The 18,705-nt window shown below is 51.7% G+C and overlaps 1 protein-coding gene across 1 annotated transcript in view; it reads right to left on the minus strand.

The window, feature by feature from the left end:
* Window positions 1-421: 421 nt before the first annotated feature.
* The window catches only part of EEPD1 (endonuclease/exonuclease/phosphatase family domain containing 1), a 116,954-nt gene continuing 98,670 nt past the window's right edge, over window positions 422-18,705 (minus strand). The window contains exons 4-8 of the mRNA XM_032643690.1: window positions 13,351-13,461; window positions 9,866-10,000; window positions 7,598-7,736; window positions 3,052-3,246; window positions 422-1,125 (exon numbers count right to left, since the gene is read on the minus strand). Coding sequence (XP_032499581.1) covers window positions 926-1,125; window positions 3,052-3,246; window positions 7,598-7,736; window positions 9,866-10,000; window positions 13,351-13,461 — 780 coding nt within the window. The 3' untranslated portion in view covers window positions 422-925. The remainder of the gene's footprint in view (window positions 1,126-3,051; window positions 3,247-7,597; window positions 7,737-9,865; window positions 10,001-13,350; window positions 13,462-18,705) is intronic.

Raw genomic sequence — 18,705 nt, forward strand, 5'->3', positions numbered from 1 at the left:
CTATTCCTCGGGATCAGCAGAGGAAGGCTCTGGGTAGAGAATGACTAGGCTGGGGAACTGGAATGGGTGGGGAAGGAGGAAAGGAGATCGTTCTGATGGAATGCTTGTCCAGCACAAGGGAATCCACAGTGTCTGGAGGCACAAATGGTCCTTCAAAGTAACAGACGGTCCAGCAAAGGGCTCAGAGGATGAAGCACGGGATGGGAGGGAGGAGACGATCTAAAGATTTTACAGAGGTCTCGGGGGGTCAGTGAGGGTGTGACGGGTGCGTCTGCGTGATCTCAAGGCGGGGATGTAAAAGGAGCTCCCGGGGTTCATCATGTTCAGGGCCCTGCAGGCCACAGCCCCCCCAGAGGCGTCAGAAGGGGGCACAAAACACACACAGCAGGGGACCCACCCCCAGGCCCTCACTGAGGCCAGGCAGGTTCATCTCTGTTTATTTTTTCAAAACAAAACTAAAAATCATCACTCAAAACATTTGAGGAGAGTGCTCAAGTTAAAAGCTTCATGGAATTTGCAGCCAGCACATCGCAGACTGGTGGTCAGAAACGGGAGCTCCCGGCGTCGCCCGGACAGGTCTCCGTCTCTGTCTGCAGCCTCCACTGCTGTTCCCTTCGAGCTGAGGTCCAGGCAGCGGGGTGGCCAGCCCAGGGCAGTGGCTGATGTTGGCAGCATCCGCAGGTCAGGGGCTTTCCAGTTCTCCATGGGCTTCTGATTTGACCATCCAGCACCTTGAGAGCCCGACGTGCTCCCTCCCCCATGAGAGTCCAAAAGCATCTGCAAGGAAGGCAGGCGGATCAAGGCCCGGGCCCTGGCACTGTCAGAACGAAGACGAAAGGGCAGGCAGTTCGGGATCTGCATCTTCACCGGGAAGGGCAAACTCGTCGCCTCCGGGGTCAGGGGGTGGAAAACTGATTTGCTGTGATCATCGCTCGTGCTTAATGTTGGCTTCACTTCGCTCCAGGGTGACCCCGTTGCCATTCCGAGGGCCTTCCTTCCTGTTCCAGTCCTTCTCCGTGTAAAACTCGCCGAGCACGGGGCAGTGTTCAGAAGCCACTCCGCCCCAGGACCAGTTATCTGGAATCCAAGGGTTCGTGAGGCCTTCTCTCAGTACAGCCCAGTGGCCTGGAGGCAGAGGGAAGACAGACCCAGAAATCAGGATGGGGGACAGGGTGGAGGTCACAGGCTGGCGGTTGGAGGCCAGTGCTGTATGTCTGCAAACCTGACAAGACCCCTCAAGTCAGCCGGCTTGTCTGTGCAAACGAGCTGTTTCAGCCCATTGGATGTGCCATAGACAAGTGAGGGTTTACCGTGTAGGCCCTGAAACTACCCCGGGTCCAGGCCTCCTGCCCAGTCACACACCCGTCGACCTACGTGTGGTGGCCCCCGCCTCACTATGCACCATTTCTAATCTGACCAGCAAGGCTAAGTGTTTGACACAGGGACACATGCCCTGCAAAGATGTCTAAAGCGAAGTGAAGGTCCTATTTCACAAAGCAAAGACACTGGGGCAGGGGGGCGGGGGCGTGGGGAGGAAGTTCTACAAAAAGAGCAAAGAAGAGAAAGTTACAGAAGTTTATGAGAAAGTAAAGGTATCTTTAAAGTCAAGATTTAGAAATATATGAAGCAGGAGGCACGTTTAAGAAACAATGAGGGCTTCCCTGGTGGTGCAGTGGTTGAGAGTCCGCCTGCTGATGCGGGGGACATGGGTTCGTGCCCCGGTCCGGGAAGATCCCACATGCCGCAGAGCGGCTGGGCCTGTGAGCCGTGGCCGCTGAGCCTGCGCGTCCGGAGCCTGTGCTCCGCAACGGGAGAGGCCACGGCAGTGAGAGGCCCGCGTACCGCAAAAAAAAAAAAAAAAAAAGAAACAATGAAATAGTCACAAAAGCAAGGACAGAGCAATTACAAGCACTGGCACGGCCCTCATGAGAACCGTCGCGGATAATTAAGTGCATCCAGACCTGGGCTCTGGTGTGAGCTGTGCCTGCCCAGGTGACAGTTCCATGATGGTGGCAACTCCTCCCTGCACCTCGGTTTCTACAACTTAAGAGCAGGGGATAGATGAGACGATCTCTACCTTCCTCCCGGCCCCTGCGCTCTCGGGCGCTCCAGTTCCCTTGGTGACAGCACTGCCCTCCCACCGGGCCCCATGGCAGCCTGCCAATGGCCTTGGTCTGGCCGGCAGTGCGTTTCTGCAAATTGCACCTTGCCTAGTTTGATGGCGGTCACTCCCTCTGAGACCCGCTTTCTTCGTCCTTTGGATTCTCCCATGACACAGTCCAACAGGAAATTCTAGTCCTGAGGATCTAAGTCTTGGCAGCACGTTGGGGTCTCACAGTGGGACCTCAGCGTTGGTACCTAAGAACTTTTTTAACGTCTCACTGAAGTATAGTCTGCATCCACTGATGCTTAGCAAAGCTTCCAGGTAGAACCGAGAACAACCGTTCTTGTCCTTCACCAAAAGACCTGCTGCTTCCATATTTCTGTTTATGACTGTTTCATGACCCCAAGTCTGTTCAGCGAGTGACTGGTTTGGGGGGGGTAGTGCTTTTCAGTGCTGAGATTACCCACCACACCCTGGTCCTGGTGGAGTCCTGTCTAAAGAACTTTTCCATCCTATCGTGATGCCAGGTGACATGTCAGCTCACCTCCAACTGCTGCTCCTCAGGCCACAACACAGCGCCTGAACGTGACAGGGCTTGAGGAGTGTTTGCTGAAGGGGCTAAGTGTCCTTAAAATTAGCCTAAGGTATGGTATCAGCTCATCTTGGAATTGGGGGATGCCGCCAGTCCAGAACGAGGTTTGCCCAAGACACACTTGCTTTGGCCCTGCTGCCAATCAGTGAATGCCTTTTATTATTTTTCACACCCCCTTCACTCTTAAAAGTGGCTCTGTTTGAATGATAATTATACAGCCACCTAAGCAATAACCTGATAAAGGCCCACAGAGGAGGGAAGGTCACTCCTGGCTCTTGCTGAAACCAGATAATCCAGAACTGTCAGCTCAGACAGGCGATCCTCACTCTGTTTCCGAACAGCACTTGGGCTTTACCTGTGAAAACCTTCTTTAAGCTTTTACTGATCCAGATGTTGTCCAGAGTCTTCGAGCCTTGAGGATTCTTGGTGCTGATGTTGGTAAAGGTGTGTGCGGGGACCAGGTGGTGGAATTTTTCTTTCCTCAAGATATCATAGTCGCTGCTGTCTGGCCCCTGGCCGAAATCTCCTAAAACTATCACCTCTTTTTCGCCTGGAAGTGGAAGAAAGAAATTCAGGAATGTAAGAGGTGGTGGGAAGTCAACACAACACGGACCACAACTCATTTAAGTAGGATCATGACTCTCTGAATTGACTCTCCAGGGTTAGGACTGTGGCGTGGTTCTTATTCTCCCAATTTTTCCAAATTCCTTGTCCAACAACCCCCCCCCCCCAAACTTTAGGAGTAGGTTAGTGACACATTTGGAAATGGGGGGCAATGTGATAAGAGAGATCACCTCTGTTCCGGATCATGGGTTCCAAATCTTATAGCACAGAAAGCCCTGAGGGTCTTCCCCAGATATTTAACAAAAGCTCAACAAACATTTATTGAGCACAGAGGGAAGACCAGGTGAAGACACAGGGAGAGGACAGCCATCTACAAGCCAAGGAGAAGCCTCAGGAGAAACCAACCCTGCCAGCACCTTGATCATGGACTTTCCAGCCTCCAGAACTGTGAGAAAATAAATGTCTGTTGTTTATGCCACCCAGCCTGTGGTATTTTGTTAGGGCAGCCCTAGCACACTAATACAGGGCCAAAGTGGAAAGCTTTTATCTTTCAGTATTTTCAACATTTCTCTCATAGTTTGATTTACTAGAATAAGTGGGATATTTATGAAGTATTTTCCAAAGTGAGGAGACACTCAGAAAGGACAGTGGGCCCCAGCTAGGCTCCCTGGGATTCCCATCCACTGCCTCACTGTCACTTCCTGTCTCGAGATTCCCTTCCGGGGAGCCACGCTGTCATAGGGAGTGGCGTTTCTGTTGCACCTTGTAAGGAAAGCTTTAAGCAAAGCAATTAATAAACTAGGGCCAAATGCATCCGAGACACTCAGCAAAATCTTCCTGGACACGAATTATGTTGCAATAATAATGGCTAAAGAAATCTAAAGTGAAACAACAGAAGCCACCAGCAGAGGGCACTCGCGCACCGCACATGACGCCCTCCTCCAGGGGACGTGACGGACAGCAGAGGACGGGAGCAAGGCCTTCCTGCTACCGTTGTGTGACCAACAGAGAGGTAACTGTACCCCTCAAGCTAGATCGTAACAACCTTGGCACCCAAAGCAGGGCGAGCCCAACCAAGCTGTCTTGAGAAATCGGTGCCAACTTCCAACAGGAAAGCCAACTTGAGAATAATACAAGTAACGACTCATATGTGGCTAGTGTTAAGGACCCTCCACTGAGCCCTCACCGTGTGCCGGGCCCTCTTGCAGGTAAGAAGCTGAGGCTCTGCGAGGTGGAAGGGCTTGCCCAAAGTCACCGAGCTAGCCCTCAAATCCAGGGCTCTTTACAAAGAGCTAGGATGGAAAAGCCCCACACATCTGGAACAGAGCCTGCTGCCTGGCGGACGAGCGGTCAACACGCAGGAGAGAAATGGTGAACGAAGCACGAGGAAAACCGCAGAATTAAGGTGCAGTGTGTTTTTGAAAAGGAACGAAGAGAAAGATGCTACCTTTATTGACTATCAAGGAAAACTGAAGTTAGGAAAGGCTGAGGCAGAAGGTTCCCCATATAATGAGAGAGGTTTTCATTGGGATGCAGACCTGAAAAATTCGGGCCAAAAAAAGACAATTCTGAAACCAGGATAGATGCTGGTGTCCTGGGTCAATAAACCCATCTCTGTGTAACTTCAGGAATGAAAATAATGGCTCTTTTTGAACCGGCAGGTCCAGTTTCTTACAACTCACCTTCTTTTGGTTAAAGTGGTTTGGCAATGACATCGAGACAGCCCTTGCCTCTAAGAATCCACAGGTGTGCAGGTACCTGATCTCTCCCAGGGAGCTGTGCGCCAGGGTGGGCTCTTGAGTCATTCTCTTAGTTTCCAGGAGTGAAGGGAGAATGCCTGGGGCTGACTTCCTCAGAGACCCTAGATTTACAAGATGCCAGCGACAATAGCAGGAGCCGGTCCCCAGCGGAAGAAGGTCTTACCCAGATGTCAAGCATGACTTTGCCCTGTTTCACTCTTGCTGAGTTCACAGAACAGGCCCCGTGGGGTCTGAAAGAAGAAACTTCCATCCGAGGATGGGCACTCTACCCCCCGTCCCTGCTGACTCCAACCGGAGTGCACGTTCCAGACAAAGGCAGAAAGGCCCAGAGTTTGCTAATCAAATCGGCTCTGCTTACTCTGATAGAAAGAAGCCTGTGGAATAAAGGCTTAGTCTCTGTTTTAGCTGAGCCACCTCTGCTCATCGATTTACCCTTGTTGCCCCTTGGGCAGACTGCAGCACTTCCTGAATCCTCGGCTCTGCCGTGTTCACAGCAAACTGGATGTTAGCTACAAGCAGGGGGACACGGGGACATAAGTCACTGTCCTTACATGGGCATGTCAAGGCCTAGCCAGGCTGTGGGTCAACAGTCCCCTGGCAACTTGCAACAATACCCTGCCTGGGTTTTCTGACAAAACCTGATCCCTGCCCGGATATCAGAAAAAACAGTGAGGGCCTAAGGTTATCAGAGAAGTTAGGAACTGGCATCTTTCCTTTCTGCTTCCATGTAAAGAAAAGGAAAAGCTTGAGATCAAGAACAATAGAAATGTCCACAGATTTAAAAGCTATCAAGTCATCCTTTTTAATAGGTTAGAAAGTAGCTGTAGAGGAAAAGCTTGAGATCAAGAATAGAAACGTCCACAGATTTAAAAGCTATCAAGTCATCCTTTTTAGTAGGTTAGAAAGTAGCTGTAGGTGAACAATTTCTCACATAGCTGCTCCTTGGATGAAGTATCTCAACTGAAACATCTTTCCGACTTTTTTTTAGCCCAAAGGCTCATAATTTAAGGAGAACGCTGGTCACAGCACATCCTGGTTCGAGATGTAAGCTGCCCATCAGTGTTATCAGCGTTCATAACAGCATTATTTACAACGGCCAAAAGATGGAAAGAGCCCAAGTGTCCACTGACCGACAAATGGAATAGTCTTTGGCCCTAAAAAGAATTCTGACATATACTACAAGCCATGAAGACATAATGTCAGTGAAATAAACCAGCCGTAAAAGGACAAATATTGTAAGATTCCACTGACATGAGATACCTAGAGCGGTCAGGCTCATAGAAAACAGAAGGTAGAAAGGTGGCTGTCAGGGTCTGGGAGGAAAGGGAGAATGGGGAGTTCGTGTTTAATGGGTACAGAGTTTCAGTTCGGGAAGATAAAAAAAGTTCTACAGATGGATGGTGGTGATGGTTATAAAACAATGTCAAGGTACTTAATACCACTGACTCATCCACTTAAAAACGGTGAAGATGGTAAATTTCATGTTACGTATATTTTACCATGATAAAAATCTTTTCAAAGTGTAAATGTGTAGTTTGACTGAGTTATTTTTGTAGCCAAATCTTCGAAAATCACCTTTTGGGGGGTGCCAGTTCAACAAGGGAAAACAAGGCTTAGCGACTGAGGGAATATTGGTCAAGACTCTAGAATATGGGAGAGAACTGCAGGCCTCCAGCTGTGAACCCTCACCTGGAGAAACTCAGTGCTCTGAAAAGCCAAGCCCAACAGAGCACACCCCAGTCTTTACAGCCGTGTCAACTTTTCCTTCTGGGAAACCACGCACAGAAAACCTTCTGTGTTACTGGGGCAGGAGCCTGGAAAGCAGAGTGCCCCACCTTTCTTCTGAAGTTCTGTTCTTTTCAATGTTTTCTTAATCCCTCTGGCATTTCTGTGAGTCAACTCATGTCCGCTGAGCCCCTGCTATGTGCTGGGTCCTCCCTCAGACGGTTACCACGCCCCTGGGCGCCCTGTGAGGTTAGCACTGTCAGCCCCCACCAGATGGGGCTTGAAGGGTGGTGACTTGTCAGATGTCCTACAGCTGTCCTACAGCTGAAAGAGCTAAGATTAAAATCCAGCTTTTCTGTCGGCTTCAGGGCTCCTTTAACAAGGTCGGCATCCCACCAGGGAGAAAAATTCAACTTACGGCTCGTCAGGACTTTCCCACTCCCCTTGTCACCAACTGTCTTTCACAAGAAGAGCAGGTGCAGATCTGCAGGAAGGACCACCACGGGGGCACACCCGGGGCAGCGGAGCCCACGATGGGTGTCACAGGGGAGGGTACCATCACTTAGATTTTTCCCCCCTAATCCTTTCCATCAAAGAGAGGCTGGAGAGCCACAAAACCAACACCGTGGAACCCGCACGCTAGACCCAGACAAAGCTGTCAGCATGCCCGGGGCAGCCGGGCTCCCCAGGATTCAGGCGGTGTGGTGGTTTCCCATGCATTACTCAGCATGCATCGCCACCTACAGGACGGCCAGCCTAAGGGAGGGGAGAGATGCTCCGAAGAGGTGACCCCCGCCTGCCCTGCAGAAGTCGGGGCTGCTGACCCAGCCGCAGAGAAAGACAGTTTCCTACCTTTCAGGGTTTCCTGCAAGGTCTGCACGAAGCTAGCCCAGCAGTGGCTGCCACTGTGACTCTTGCTTGGGTTCTCACCCCCTGGGACGGTCAGGGCTGCCAGGTGAAGGTTCACCAGGGTCAAGTCATGACTTCCCACCTGGGCAACAGGAAACAAAGCATCAGGGACAGGCGGAGATGTTCTTCCTGCCTGTACCCATTACCTCCGCCCCATGAATAGCTTCCTGCACAACACCGACAATGGGAAACGCACACAAGGCCAGCACCCGCTGGAGAGAAGGCAAGGCGGCCACCAGAAGAGTCTTCTGAGGCCCCTGCAGGACCGAGACCTGTCTTGTCCTATCGGTGTACCCCTTACATTTCACCCCCTACTCCTCCCTAGGGCCTGGAAAATTGGGCACATCTAGAAATGTCAAATTTTTGTAGCTTTTTCCTTCTGAGCAGCTATGAGAGAGGAAGAGGCAGCTCTAGTAGCTGGTTAGCAGCTTCGTTAACAAAGACCTGGGGCTCTTCCCCACAAGGCCAGCCCGCCACCCCCTGCCAGGACCCACTGCCGGGCCCTACCGCCTTCGCCCCGTCCCCCTCCCCAACGTGTTCTCTTTCCTCCAGAGACCACTGCGCCCTGAGGCTTACTTTCACCTGATTTCAAACATGTGAAGAACGAAAGCTGCCCGAACCCTGGCGGCACACAGGCTATGCCCATCCTGTGTTCCCAGGGCAGGTGAGGAAGCGCAAAGTCGGGGTCGGTCTCCCAAGCACCGCAGCACTGCTCAGCTGCTCTGAGTTTGGCAACCCCGCCCTGTTTGTCATGGCAACAAACACCAAACCCTACCAGGAATTGGAGGTGCAGAGGGAGCCCCCGGGAAGTGGAGGCTACCAGTTTCGTCTTACAGATGTGACCCCAGTTTGCCAGGGCCAGTGCCCAGCTGGGAGAGCTCCCACTGCAGCTGTGGCTCTGACCCCGGGGGAACCACCATAAGGCCGTGGGCAGGGAAAACCTGCCTGGAGAGAGAAGCCACATCTCTGTCCCTACAACTTGCCTGGCCTAGGATGAGACACAAAGTAGAGGAGGCTACGTGCCTGTCTAGGGGATCGCTTCATTTAGAGGATCTGGGCCAGTAATTCGTGACCTCAAAGCATTTCTCATTGGCCGTTAAAAACAGCCTGCCCCCTAGAGACACTGGCTGGTTCTGCCTGTTGCCTTGCTTGGCCAAAGCCAGGACAGTCACTCTACATAGAAAAGGGACCCAGGGAAGACAGGGACACAGACACCCCCGGGCGTGTGCGTGCACACGGAACGCCAGCATCTCTGCAACCACCGGTGCGAGGTGGGAGGAGCCTGGGCTAGACCTCAACCAGAGTCACCACAGCCCCCAGCATATGGGCTGCCCCAGCCCCGTGCCACCAGGGAGAGACCGTGCTGAGGTCTGTGGCAACTCTCAGGCTCCAGAACTGCTCTGGAGCATAGAGAACCCAGACACCCTGCAGGCGGCTTGCTGGGGACCACTCCTGCCTGACCCTGTCACTTCACGGGGTTAAGGCCAGCTGCTGACTTGGTGATCTGTTTAGGCTGCTGCCTTCTCCTCCTTCCTGCTGCCCAGCTTCTGACTGTTTGCTGTGCCTTAATACTTCCCAGAGGCGTCCAGGGCAACCGAAGAGGCAGCTCAGTCTGCTTGCTGCTCCCGGCTCTGGTGAGACAGGGCTCACCTGGAGGTGCCAGTTACAGGGCTGCCCTCACCCCACCACCCAGAAGCTTCTTCTGAGCTCCTTCCAAACCCAAATGAACTCTCGAGGGTCCCCCCTCTCCCTGGTAAGGGAAGGGGGGTCCTCAGAGCAGTTCTGCTGCCCTCTAATCCGGCAATTCCCAAAGGCCCAGCATCCTTAATCAGCGCAGGGAGAACGGAAGAAGCACTGCAGGTGCTTTTGAAAACCGGACATTCTGTGTGTCTGGGGCAGGGTCCAGGAAACCCTGATTTTAAGAAAATCTCTCCAGGTGATTCTGCTGTTCATCAGGTTTGAAAGGCAACCACCTGATCTCCTTCCTGCCCAGATGTCAAAGTTACCAGAGCTATAGTCCCCCCAAATCCCTTTCATTCCTGCTCTGGATGAGTTCCCAGCCAAGGGAACCCCACGAGTGCATGCTGACCCAGCCCTGAGAGAGAAGAAAACCAAAGCAAAAAGATGAGCTTCTCTGGCTCCCAGTTCAAAGGGGGACTTTTTTCCTTTTTAGAAGGAGTGGCCCTTCACGGCAACACGGGTAAGCGGTACCTTGAACCTCACGAGGTACGGGCTGGGGCCTGTGGGCTTCCCGTGCCCATTGCCAGGCGAGCTCTCCTGCCAGGTGGCATCTCTCAGTTCCACCCCAGCCGCGGTGTCCCACAGGAATCCTGCAAACCCAGCGCCCTGCGGGAGAAGACAAGGCGTTAGTGTGCAGAGGGGTCTGTCTGGTGGCGGGGCTCAGCCCCGAGCTGGGAAAGCGGCAGGTGAGGCCAGGAGGAGACGAGGGGGGAAGCAGCAGGCTCTACACCGGGTCCTGGGGTTACCTGCCCAAGGCCTGTTTCTGAGACAAAAGCACAACCAAAAGCCATGGCATGTTCCTCCCTGTTCCCCCACCAAATTTCCCAGACTGGCGATTTCAGAGAGTTGCACATACAGCCGGGATGCCGGGGCTCTACTTTTGGGGGGATTGGGGGCAGCCCAGACTAGGCATGGAGTTATCTTTTTTGTTTCTTTTTTTTTTTTTTTTTGCGGTACACGGGCCTCTCACTGTTGTGGCCTCTCCCATTGCGGAGCACAGGCTCCGGACGCGCAGGCTCAGAGGCCATGGCTCACGGGCCCAGCCGGACTCTCAACCACTGCGCCACCAGGGAAGCCCCCTGGGGTTACCTTTTTAATCATCGCCTCCCATAAGGTAGCCACTCACACGCCCATCTGTCAGATGAAGACTCAGCTGCTCAGAGAGGTTAAGTAACTCCCCCGAAACCTCACAGCTGGTAAATGGCAATGCTGAGGGTCAAATATAAGACTCCAAGGGGTGGTTTTGCTTACTGATTAGTTGCTGCTGCTAACAACTGGCACCTAGCAGAAGCTCAATAAATATTTGCTGGATGAAGAGACGTCAGGGCTACCAGTCCCAGTGGTTTAGAACTGGTCAAAGACCCTCCTCAGGCTTGCGGGGCTGCACACAGGGGTGTGAAGCCCCGGTGCAAGGCACTGAGAAGGTCGGTGAGTGGGGCGGATGGATGGGGGTGGTGTCGTCAGGGTCAAGGGCTTGGGGCTAAATAAACCCCTGCACCTCTGGCCATCAGAGGGGCCGCTCTGAACCTGTCTGCTTTGTGCTGCTGTCACCAGGTGGCTTGTGGAAAGAAAAAAGATCCCCCTGCCCCGATCCCAGCTGCTGGAGGCTCTGCTGCCCGGGTGGGATCAGCAGTGTCATCCGAGGGGCCGGCGATGCTCTTGCGAAAGGAGAACTGACTGCACATCCTGAGTGGCCTCTGCTGAGTCCCCAAGTTCAGCTCAGGTCCCAGCCACACGTGTGCTGTAGAGGGGGAAGGAAGGAACAGTGTCCTGTGTGCTGTGCATGTTTCTATTTTTAAATGACTGACCTGCCCACCCCAGTGAACGAGTGCTAGTTTAAGAGTGAGAAGACCTGGGTCTCTTCCCCTCGAATCACTTAGCCCTGGGACCTCGGGGAGCCACTCTGTTTTTCTAAACCTGTTTCCTCAGGGGTAAAGTGAGGGAAATGTATTTGCCCAGTCGGCTTCAGGGGGCTGTCCCCCCATTTACTGTTTCCCAAGCAGTGGTGCCAGAGTAACCTCCCTAAAGTACTGCTCAGGTCCCCTTCTGCTTAAAATCCTTCAGTGTGGCTCCGCTGCCCACTGCCCTCTGGGCCCTCCGAGTGGGCACCTCCCTGCTCAGTGCTGCCTTTCATGCCTGTTCACCTGTGTTCCCAGCAAGACTGGGCCTTTCTGGCCTCACAAGGCTGTGCAGGCTACGCTTTCCACTGCTGGTTCCTTATACCCTCGGCAACAACTGGCTAAACTGGACCAGCTGCAGCCTGCGACGGGTACCAGCTCCCAGTACACCTGCCTGCCGCCTAATGTGTGCCCTGCCAGGCGCTGGCTTATGTCTGTTAATCAAGCATTCAGTGCACATTATCTAGTAAAATCCTAGAGCCACCCTGTGAGTTGAGGGAGGGGCTGCTGCTCCCATTTTACAGATGAAGGAATTGAGGCTGAGAGATCTGAGTGGCAGCCACACGCTGTTCTCCAATGGCCTTGACACCTGACCTGGAGTAGGGTTACCTGGCCTGTCCCTCCGACAGGCTCCATCAGGCTCAGCCAAGCCCCTGGGCAGGGCTGGGTCACTGGGTCTATTTTTCTCACCGTGAATATCTGGCATATAACATAGTGCCTGGCACATAGTAACCTTTTTAACGATTTGCTGAACAGATGAAAAAAGAGTGTTAAATGGACTGTAAGAGCCCTGTGAACTTACATATTTGTGTAAAGTGCTATTTTTAAAAAAGCGGGCTTCCCTGGTGGCGCGATGGTTGAGAGTCCGCCTGCCGATGCAGCGGACATGGGTTTGTGCCCCGGTTCGGGAAGGTCCCACATGCCGCGGAGCGGCTGGGCCCGTGAGCCATGGTCGCTGAGCCTGCGCGTCCGGAGCCTGTGCTCCGCAACGGGAGAGGCCACAACAGTGAAAGGCCCGCGTACCCCAAAAAAAAAAAAAAAAAAAAGCAAGGTGGTATTAGAACTATTTCTACATGGACTGAGAAGGGACAGCTATGAGCTGGAGTGGTAAAGGCCAGATACCTTCCAATTTGGCTGTATTTCCAGCCTCCTTGTGAATGTACACTGCCTGTTACCTGCAGGAACCACTTACACCCCAAAACCCAGAGAAGTAAGATTTACATCACACTTTAAAGTAGTAGCTAAAAAGAGAGCTTATTGTCAAGAAGTGACTGGATAGTTTTAATCCAGTGAACAGTTATAAGTTAAAAGCCCCAAATCTCAACTGTCACTCAGATGAGTACAATTTATGTGTGTTTGTAAGCATATTAGGTATCCTAGAGATAAAAACTATAACATCTGCATTTATGGGAAAATTATGTAATGATATACTCCACTCATAATTAAGTATCAGGAGCCTTTTTTAAAAAATCTAAAACTCCACTGATATTGAATATTTCCAGTGAGTAAAAACTGCTCTTGAATATCATAGGTAGGAATGAAAATGTATACATTACAGAGATTTACCCAAACCCTACGGGCAACACTAACGAAAGAAAATTCAAAATTACAATCTGCTGAAATCTTCCACAGAGCATTTCCATACGCACAATTCCTACCACTGAAAGCAAACACTTCACGTATGAATTAAGTGAATCTGAAGTTTTCAGTCAATGAACAATGGGCTCTCCACAAACTTGGCAGAAGCTAGAACTGTGGAGGAGGGATTAGGAGCACAAAGGACAGAAATGCCCCATTTGCTCAAGCCTTGGCTCCAGACAGGATTTCTCCTTTCCTCCCAACACCCAAACTCCCATTTCCGAATGGGCGGCAGTGCATTCCTGATCCAAACAGGAAAGGAGAACCAGGGCATTTTGAAACAAATGGCCCAGAGCTAAAAAATGGGCAGAAATACAAAATTACATCAACGATGTTGGCAAAGGAAAATGATTTTAAATGTCTGTGATCAGGGGAAAAGAAAATGGAAAGGAAAGCCCAGTTCTGCAGATGAGGGCGTACCTTCTGGAGCTGAGTCGTGGGCTTCTCCGAAACAACGGCCTTCCAGCATCCTCGGGGCCCCTTCCACTTGCGGATGTTGGGCAGGATTGGCTGGTTTAGCTCCGTACAGAACTGTAAAGACAGAGCACAAGTCAGTATGTGTTCCCGCCTAAAGCCGTTCCCGCTGCAGGCGGCCCGAGGAGCCAGAAAATGTGTGATCCTGACTCATCCGCCCGATTCAGACACTTGTCAGACTTCAGCCCTGTGTTCTCAGAAACCAGGGTTTGCGAAGACCCGGATGGCAAAACAAGTGCCACAAATTAAAAAGCAAACTGTCTACCCGTGAAATACATAATTATCACTGGGGGACTCTTAGCTCACAGCAATCGATTCTCTTTGTAGCATTTTACCACAAATAGTTCAAAACAAGTTGTCAGAATCCTTTTAGTCCCTGTAAAACCAGTGGTTAAGGTCCCAGAAGGGTCTAGATGGGTATCAAATGAAGAGGAAAAAGATGAATACATGGTGTCTTGTCTTCCCACCGCTTATATTAGAGGTGCAAAAACTGACCCCCAGAACGTAGTCAATAGTGAAATAACTTTGTATGGTGGCAAATGGTAACTAGACTTAATGTAATGGTCGTTTCATAAGGTACAAACATGTCAAATCACTATGTTGTATATCTGAGACTAATACAATATTGTAAGTCAATTATACTTCAATTAAAAAAACACCAACTGACCCCCCCCCCCCACCACCTTCACCGTGCACCACTATATCGTTCACCTTGGTTTTCCTCTGAGAAGAAAGCCCTCCTGCCGTGGATGGTAACTACGCCCCATGTGTGTTTGTAGGGTGAGCTGTTTATGTGTGTTCCACCAGTAGAGTACCGTAAGGCGACTTTATCATCAAGGCAAAATACAATTGCACAGGCAAAGTAAAATGAGGGGTTGAAAAACCACAGGCTTCAGAGTATGTGGACCGGTTCCTCTAACTCATGACTCAAACACAACCCCATCTCTTAGGGCTGGTTCTTTTGAGGCGGCCCCAGAATTTGTCAGATTTGGACTCATCTCATTTGAGATTCTCTGACAGCTGGTACTGCCCCTTCCCGGTGACACCCTCCTGTCCCTTTGCTTCAGGACCTTGGACCACCCCACTCATCTCTTTCTCTGCCCACCCTACAAGCCAATCTCTTGGCTCCCTTCTGGAGGCATCTCTGCTATCTCGCAGCTGCCCTGGACGAATCTCACTCAGCCCCACAGCTTCAGCTTATACCTCTATCCCAAAGGCCCCCAAATCTGTACCTGCAGCTCAGATTCCTCTCTTGAGTTTTGAATTGTATTTCAACTTCCTTTTTAACATTCCCATCTGAACGTTTCCATAGAAGCACACACCCAGCAGGTCCCAAAGGAACATGCCGTTCCCCACCCCCCACATGCCCATCTCAGTTTCCGGCATTTGCATCCTTCCAGCTGCTCTGCCTCTTCCCTCTCCTCCCACATGCCAGTGCTCACCAGGCCCCACCCTGCGTCACGTGTGTCTGAAGTGTCCTCTTTCTGTTCTCCAGCACCACTGCTGTGGCCTGTTTTCAGAACCCATTTTCTCTCACCTGGGTCACTGGTGTAGCTTGTAGAGGTCTCCCTGCCTCTCTGTCATTCGATCACCTACCATCCGTCCACCGGGTAACCTGTGATGGCTATGTGGACGCACCACCCCTGTGGTTCTCAAAGTGTTGTCTGGGGCCCAGGAACAACAGCATTACGTGGGAACTTGTTAGAAATTCTCTGGCCCCATCCTAGACCTACTGTATCGGAAACTCTAGGGTGAGGCCCGGCGACCTGTGTTTTAACAAGCACTCCAGGTGATTCTGATGCCTGTGAAGGGCTGAGAACCACTGCAGCTGCCACATCCTCCCTAAGCATCCGCCCCAGATTTAGGTGGTGCTGTGGGCACACAGCCATCAGCTGGCAGCCCCCTCTGGGAATGCCTCAGCTGCAGACAGCTGCACTCGTGCCCCTCCTGGGAGGCTCACATCCAATGGCTGAGAGATGCCAGGGTCTAAGGGTCTGCTCTCTGCTCTCCCATTGCTCACGCTGCAAGAGGGAAGACGAGGCATAAGCAAGTACTCAGCCAGTCATTGCCATAGTGACAAGCGCTATGGAGAAAATGAGACCAGGCAAGGATGGAGCCTGCTGGGAGGGCTTCTCTAGACGGTTACTGTTCTAGGAGTCATGCTGCTTTTACAGTTATGTGTTTACGTGTCTACCTCACCCCAGCGGTGGACACCATAAGGGCAGGGACTGTCCCCAAGTCACCTTTATAAAACCCACCTGACACAGAGCATGGCGCCCAGTGACGCTCTGCTGGTGAACCAGGAAACTCCAAGGAAGACCACAGTCCTCAAATCCATGTATGATAAACAAAAGGAGGAATTTCTTCTTGAAGCCAATTATTTACATAATTGCCTCAATTTTAACCTGACTTTGAGTTTGCCTGGGAAGTGTTCTCTCTGGGATTTGGTCATCAGTGACTTTTATCCATTCCTCTTTCAACACTGCCACGGACGGTGTTATTCCCGATGGGGGGCTTTTGCCTCGGATGAATCCCCATGGCCAGATGGTCCTGGCTGGTAGCCATCCTCGGGTAGGAAATGAAGCACTTGGGAAAATGCTGGTGGAATTTATCGACTCTAATTTTAGGGATCCAGCAGGAAATGTACTTCCAGAGGGTCCAATTTCCTGCCAGGGGATCATTTATGGGCTGAGTGCTCATTAGAGCCGAATCCAAGAATCATTAGAAAGGAGAGCAGCTCTCCACTGCCCATCTGGTGCCTCACTGCTCTCCACGCAGGGGGTCCCGAACCTGGCTGCTCGCCCGAATCTCTGAGGATGCACCCTGGGAAGCTCTAGTTTTAAAAAGCCCCCGAGGTGATTAGCCAACCAGCTACACTGGAGAGCCCGGGCTTCTGGGGTCAGGCTGTGCTGGGAAGAGTGATCTGCAGGCAGCCAGAAAGCTCATCTCTCCTGACCCTCACAGGACGCTCAGACACCTGAAGACAGGTGAATCTCCCATTCACGCCCCAAACGCCAGCCCAGCTTAAACATTCCCGCTGCTGGCAATGCCACTTTGAAGGGAGGGGTCAGAACTGTGAGGAGGTGGCACAGGCTGGCACTACTTTCCATGCACGCCGCTCTCAAAGATGTGCCAGTTAGCCCAAGTGTGATCATCAGTATCCCCTGGGAACCTAAAATGCTACTGGATTAGAGTCTCTGGGTGGGGCCTGGCAATCTGCATTTTAACAGCCCCTCCAGGTGACTCTGACTCAGGTTTAAAGTTGGTGTTATTAAATGAAGGAAAGACATTCTCCTCTTTCTTTGTTTTATATTTGAAAGCCTTTCTGTCACAGGTAAACTCTGGGAGACAAGGAACCATGATTCCTGAACCCTAAGGGCCGCGTACTTTGTACCTCTGAAGTCTCTTGGCCCACAGAATAGATGATTCCTCCCTCTACCCTCTTCTTCAGTATTTCTTATGTTATTAGGGATGAGAAATAATATAAGGGACCAGGGAGAACAGTGTTTACGGCTGAAAGCATTCTATGCTCCAATCTTCATAATCAGCATGAGGTAAGGGGTAGGTATTTTCTTCTATCTCTAGGACTGAAAAAAGTACTGCCAGCTCGTTAACTTAGCTGACTGTCTGCGCTAACAGCTTGCAGCAGGCCTAAGGAGGGGGGCACCTTTAAATTCTTGCTACTCAGAGAGTGGTCCGTGGACCAGTGGCATGAACATCACCTGGGAGTCTGTTAGAAATGCAAGCTCTCAGGCCCATCTCACACCTAGCGCATCGGAATCTGCACTTTCACGGGATCCCACGGTGATTCACAAGCTCGGCAAGCTCTGCATATCCTGCCCCGGAGCGCCTCCTCTTCTGTACACACCACCCCTATTATCCCCCCGACAGTCCACATCCCACCGGTTATTCGGGAGTGAGGTGCAACCCAGAAAGATTACGCCCGAACGTAAGTGAGTTTACGTTCAAGACTGCACAGATGACAGAGGTTGGGAGTGTGTGTGTGTGTGTGAACTGAGGTCTGTCTCCTGACCTGCCACCTCCTGGCCAGAACAGGTGAACAGGCGGAGGCGGGCAGGCTGCAAGGGGTGTGGCCAACCGGCCTTTACCCATCCTTAGATCCCATCTCCCAAAAATTTCAAAGGAAAACAAAAGCATCCTCTGAGAGCCCTCAACCTGAACCCGGCCTTAAGCTGATTTTTGGTTTTGTTTTTGTTAAGAACGGCTGGTTCTCAACTTTTCTGCTTCGCCCCCATACCAGAAGGGAGAAATGATACTCATAAGGAAAAGTGGCTCACCAGGGCAGAAAGGGTGGAAATGGAGGGGGAAGGTGAGTGTGACTGGAAAAAAGCCTCCCAGGTAACTGATCTACGCAGCCCCAACAGGAGTCCTCCTACCTGCCAGCCATGTTTCTAAAGCCCCATTGTCTGCCTCCGTCAGAATTACTCCGCCTCTTATTTTCAACCAAAGATTTGCCCACCTTACTGAATCAGTATCTCTGAGGTTAGAGCCAAGGTATGCACTTCTGACAAGTTCCCCCAAGCAATTTTTTTTTTTTTTTTTTTTTTTTTTTGCGGTACGCGGGCCTCTCACTGTTGTGGCCTCTCCCGTTGCGGAGCACAGGCTCCGGACGCGCAGGCTCAGCGGCCATGGCTCACGGGCCCAGCCGCTCCGCGGCATGTGGGATCTTCCCGGACCGGAGCACGAACCCGTGTCCCCTGCATCGGCAGGTGGACTCTCAACCACTGTGCCACCAGGGAAGCCCCCCCAAGCAATTTTAAAGCAAAGTTTCAGAAGCTTAGACAACTGTTGCTTTAGAACTCGGCCTTCGCATTTTTAACACCTGTGGTCCGGAAAGACAGCTTTGGTTGTTCAAAGCAAATAAATACCATTTCAGCTCTCCCACCCTGCCCAGTGGAAGCATCTGACCGAGGCCCTTTGCAGATCACCCTGTAGGATAACACATAGAGGGAGCCTGGTCACCGTACAGCAAAAAGCGTGCAACAGATATGTACTGAATGAGTAAATCAAAGGCGTGTCTCTGGGGGAATCCCACCTTATGGCTTCTCTCTCCCAGGATAAGTTACAAGAACCCCCATGGGCTGGACTTGTTTCTCGAGCTTCAGATCAAGTAGGGGTGATGTCACCATCCTTTAACTCCTGTCCCACAACCTGCGCGTCAGATGGCAGAACCTGATCGTCAAGGCCGCGTCTACCCCACCCTTCACCTTGGCAATAAGGTGCCTCGAGACAGGCATTTAAACTCCAATCTCCAAGTTGTCCAAGGCACCGGCATTCAGG

The sequence above is a fragment of the Phocoena sinus genome, chromosome 9, assembly GCF_008692025.1.
Source record: "Phocoena sinus isolate mPhoSin1 chromosome 9, mPhoSin1.pri, whole genome shotgun sequence".
Classification (NCBI taxonomy): domain Eukaryota; kingdom Metazoa; phylum Chordata; class Mammalia; order Artiodactyla; family Phocoenidae; genus Phocoena; species Phocoena sinus.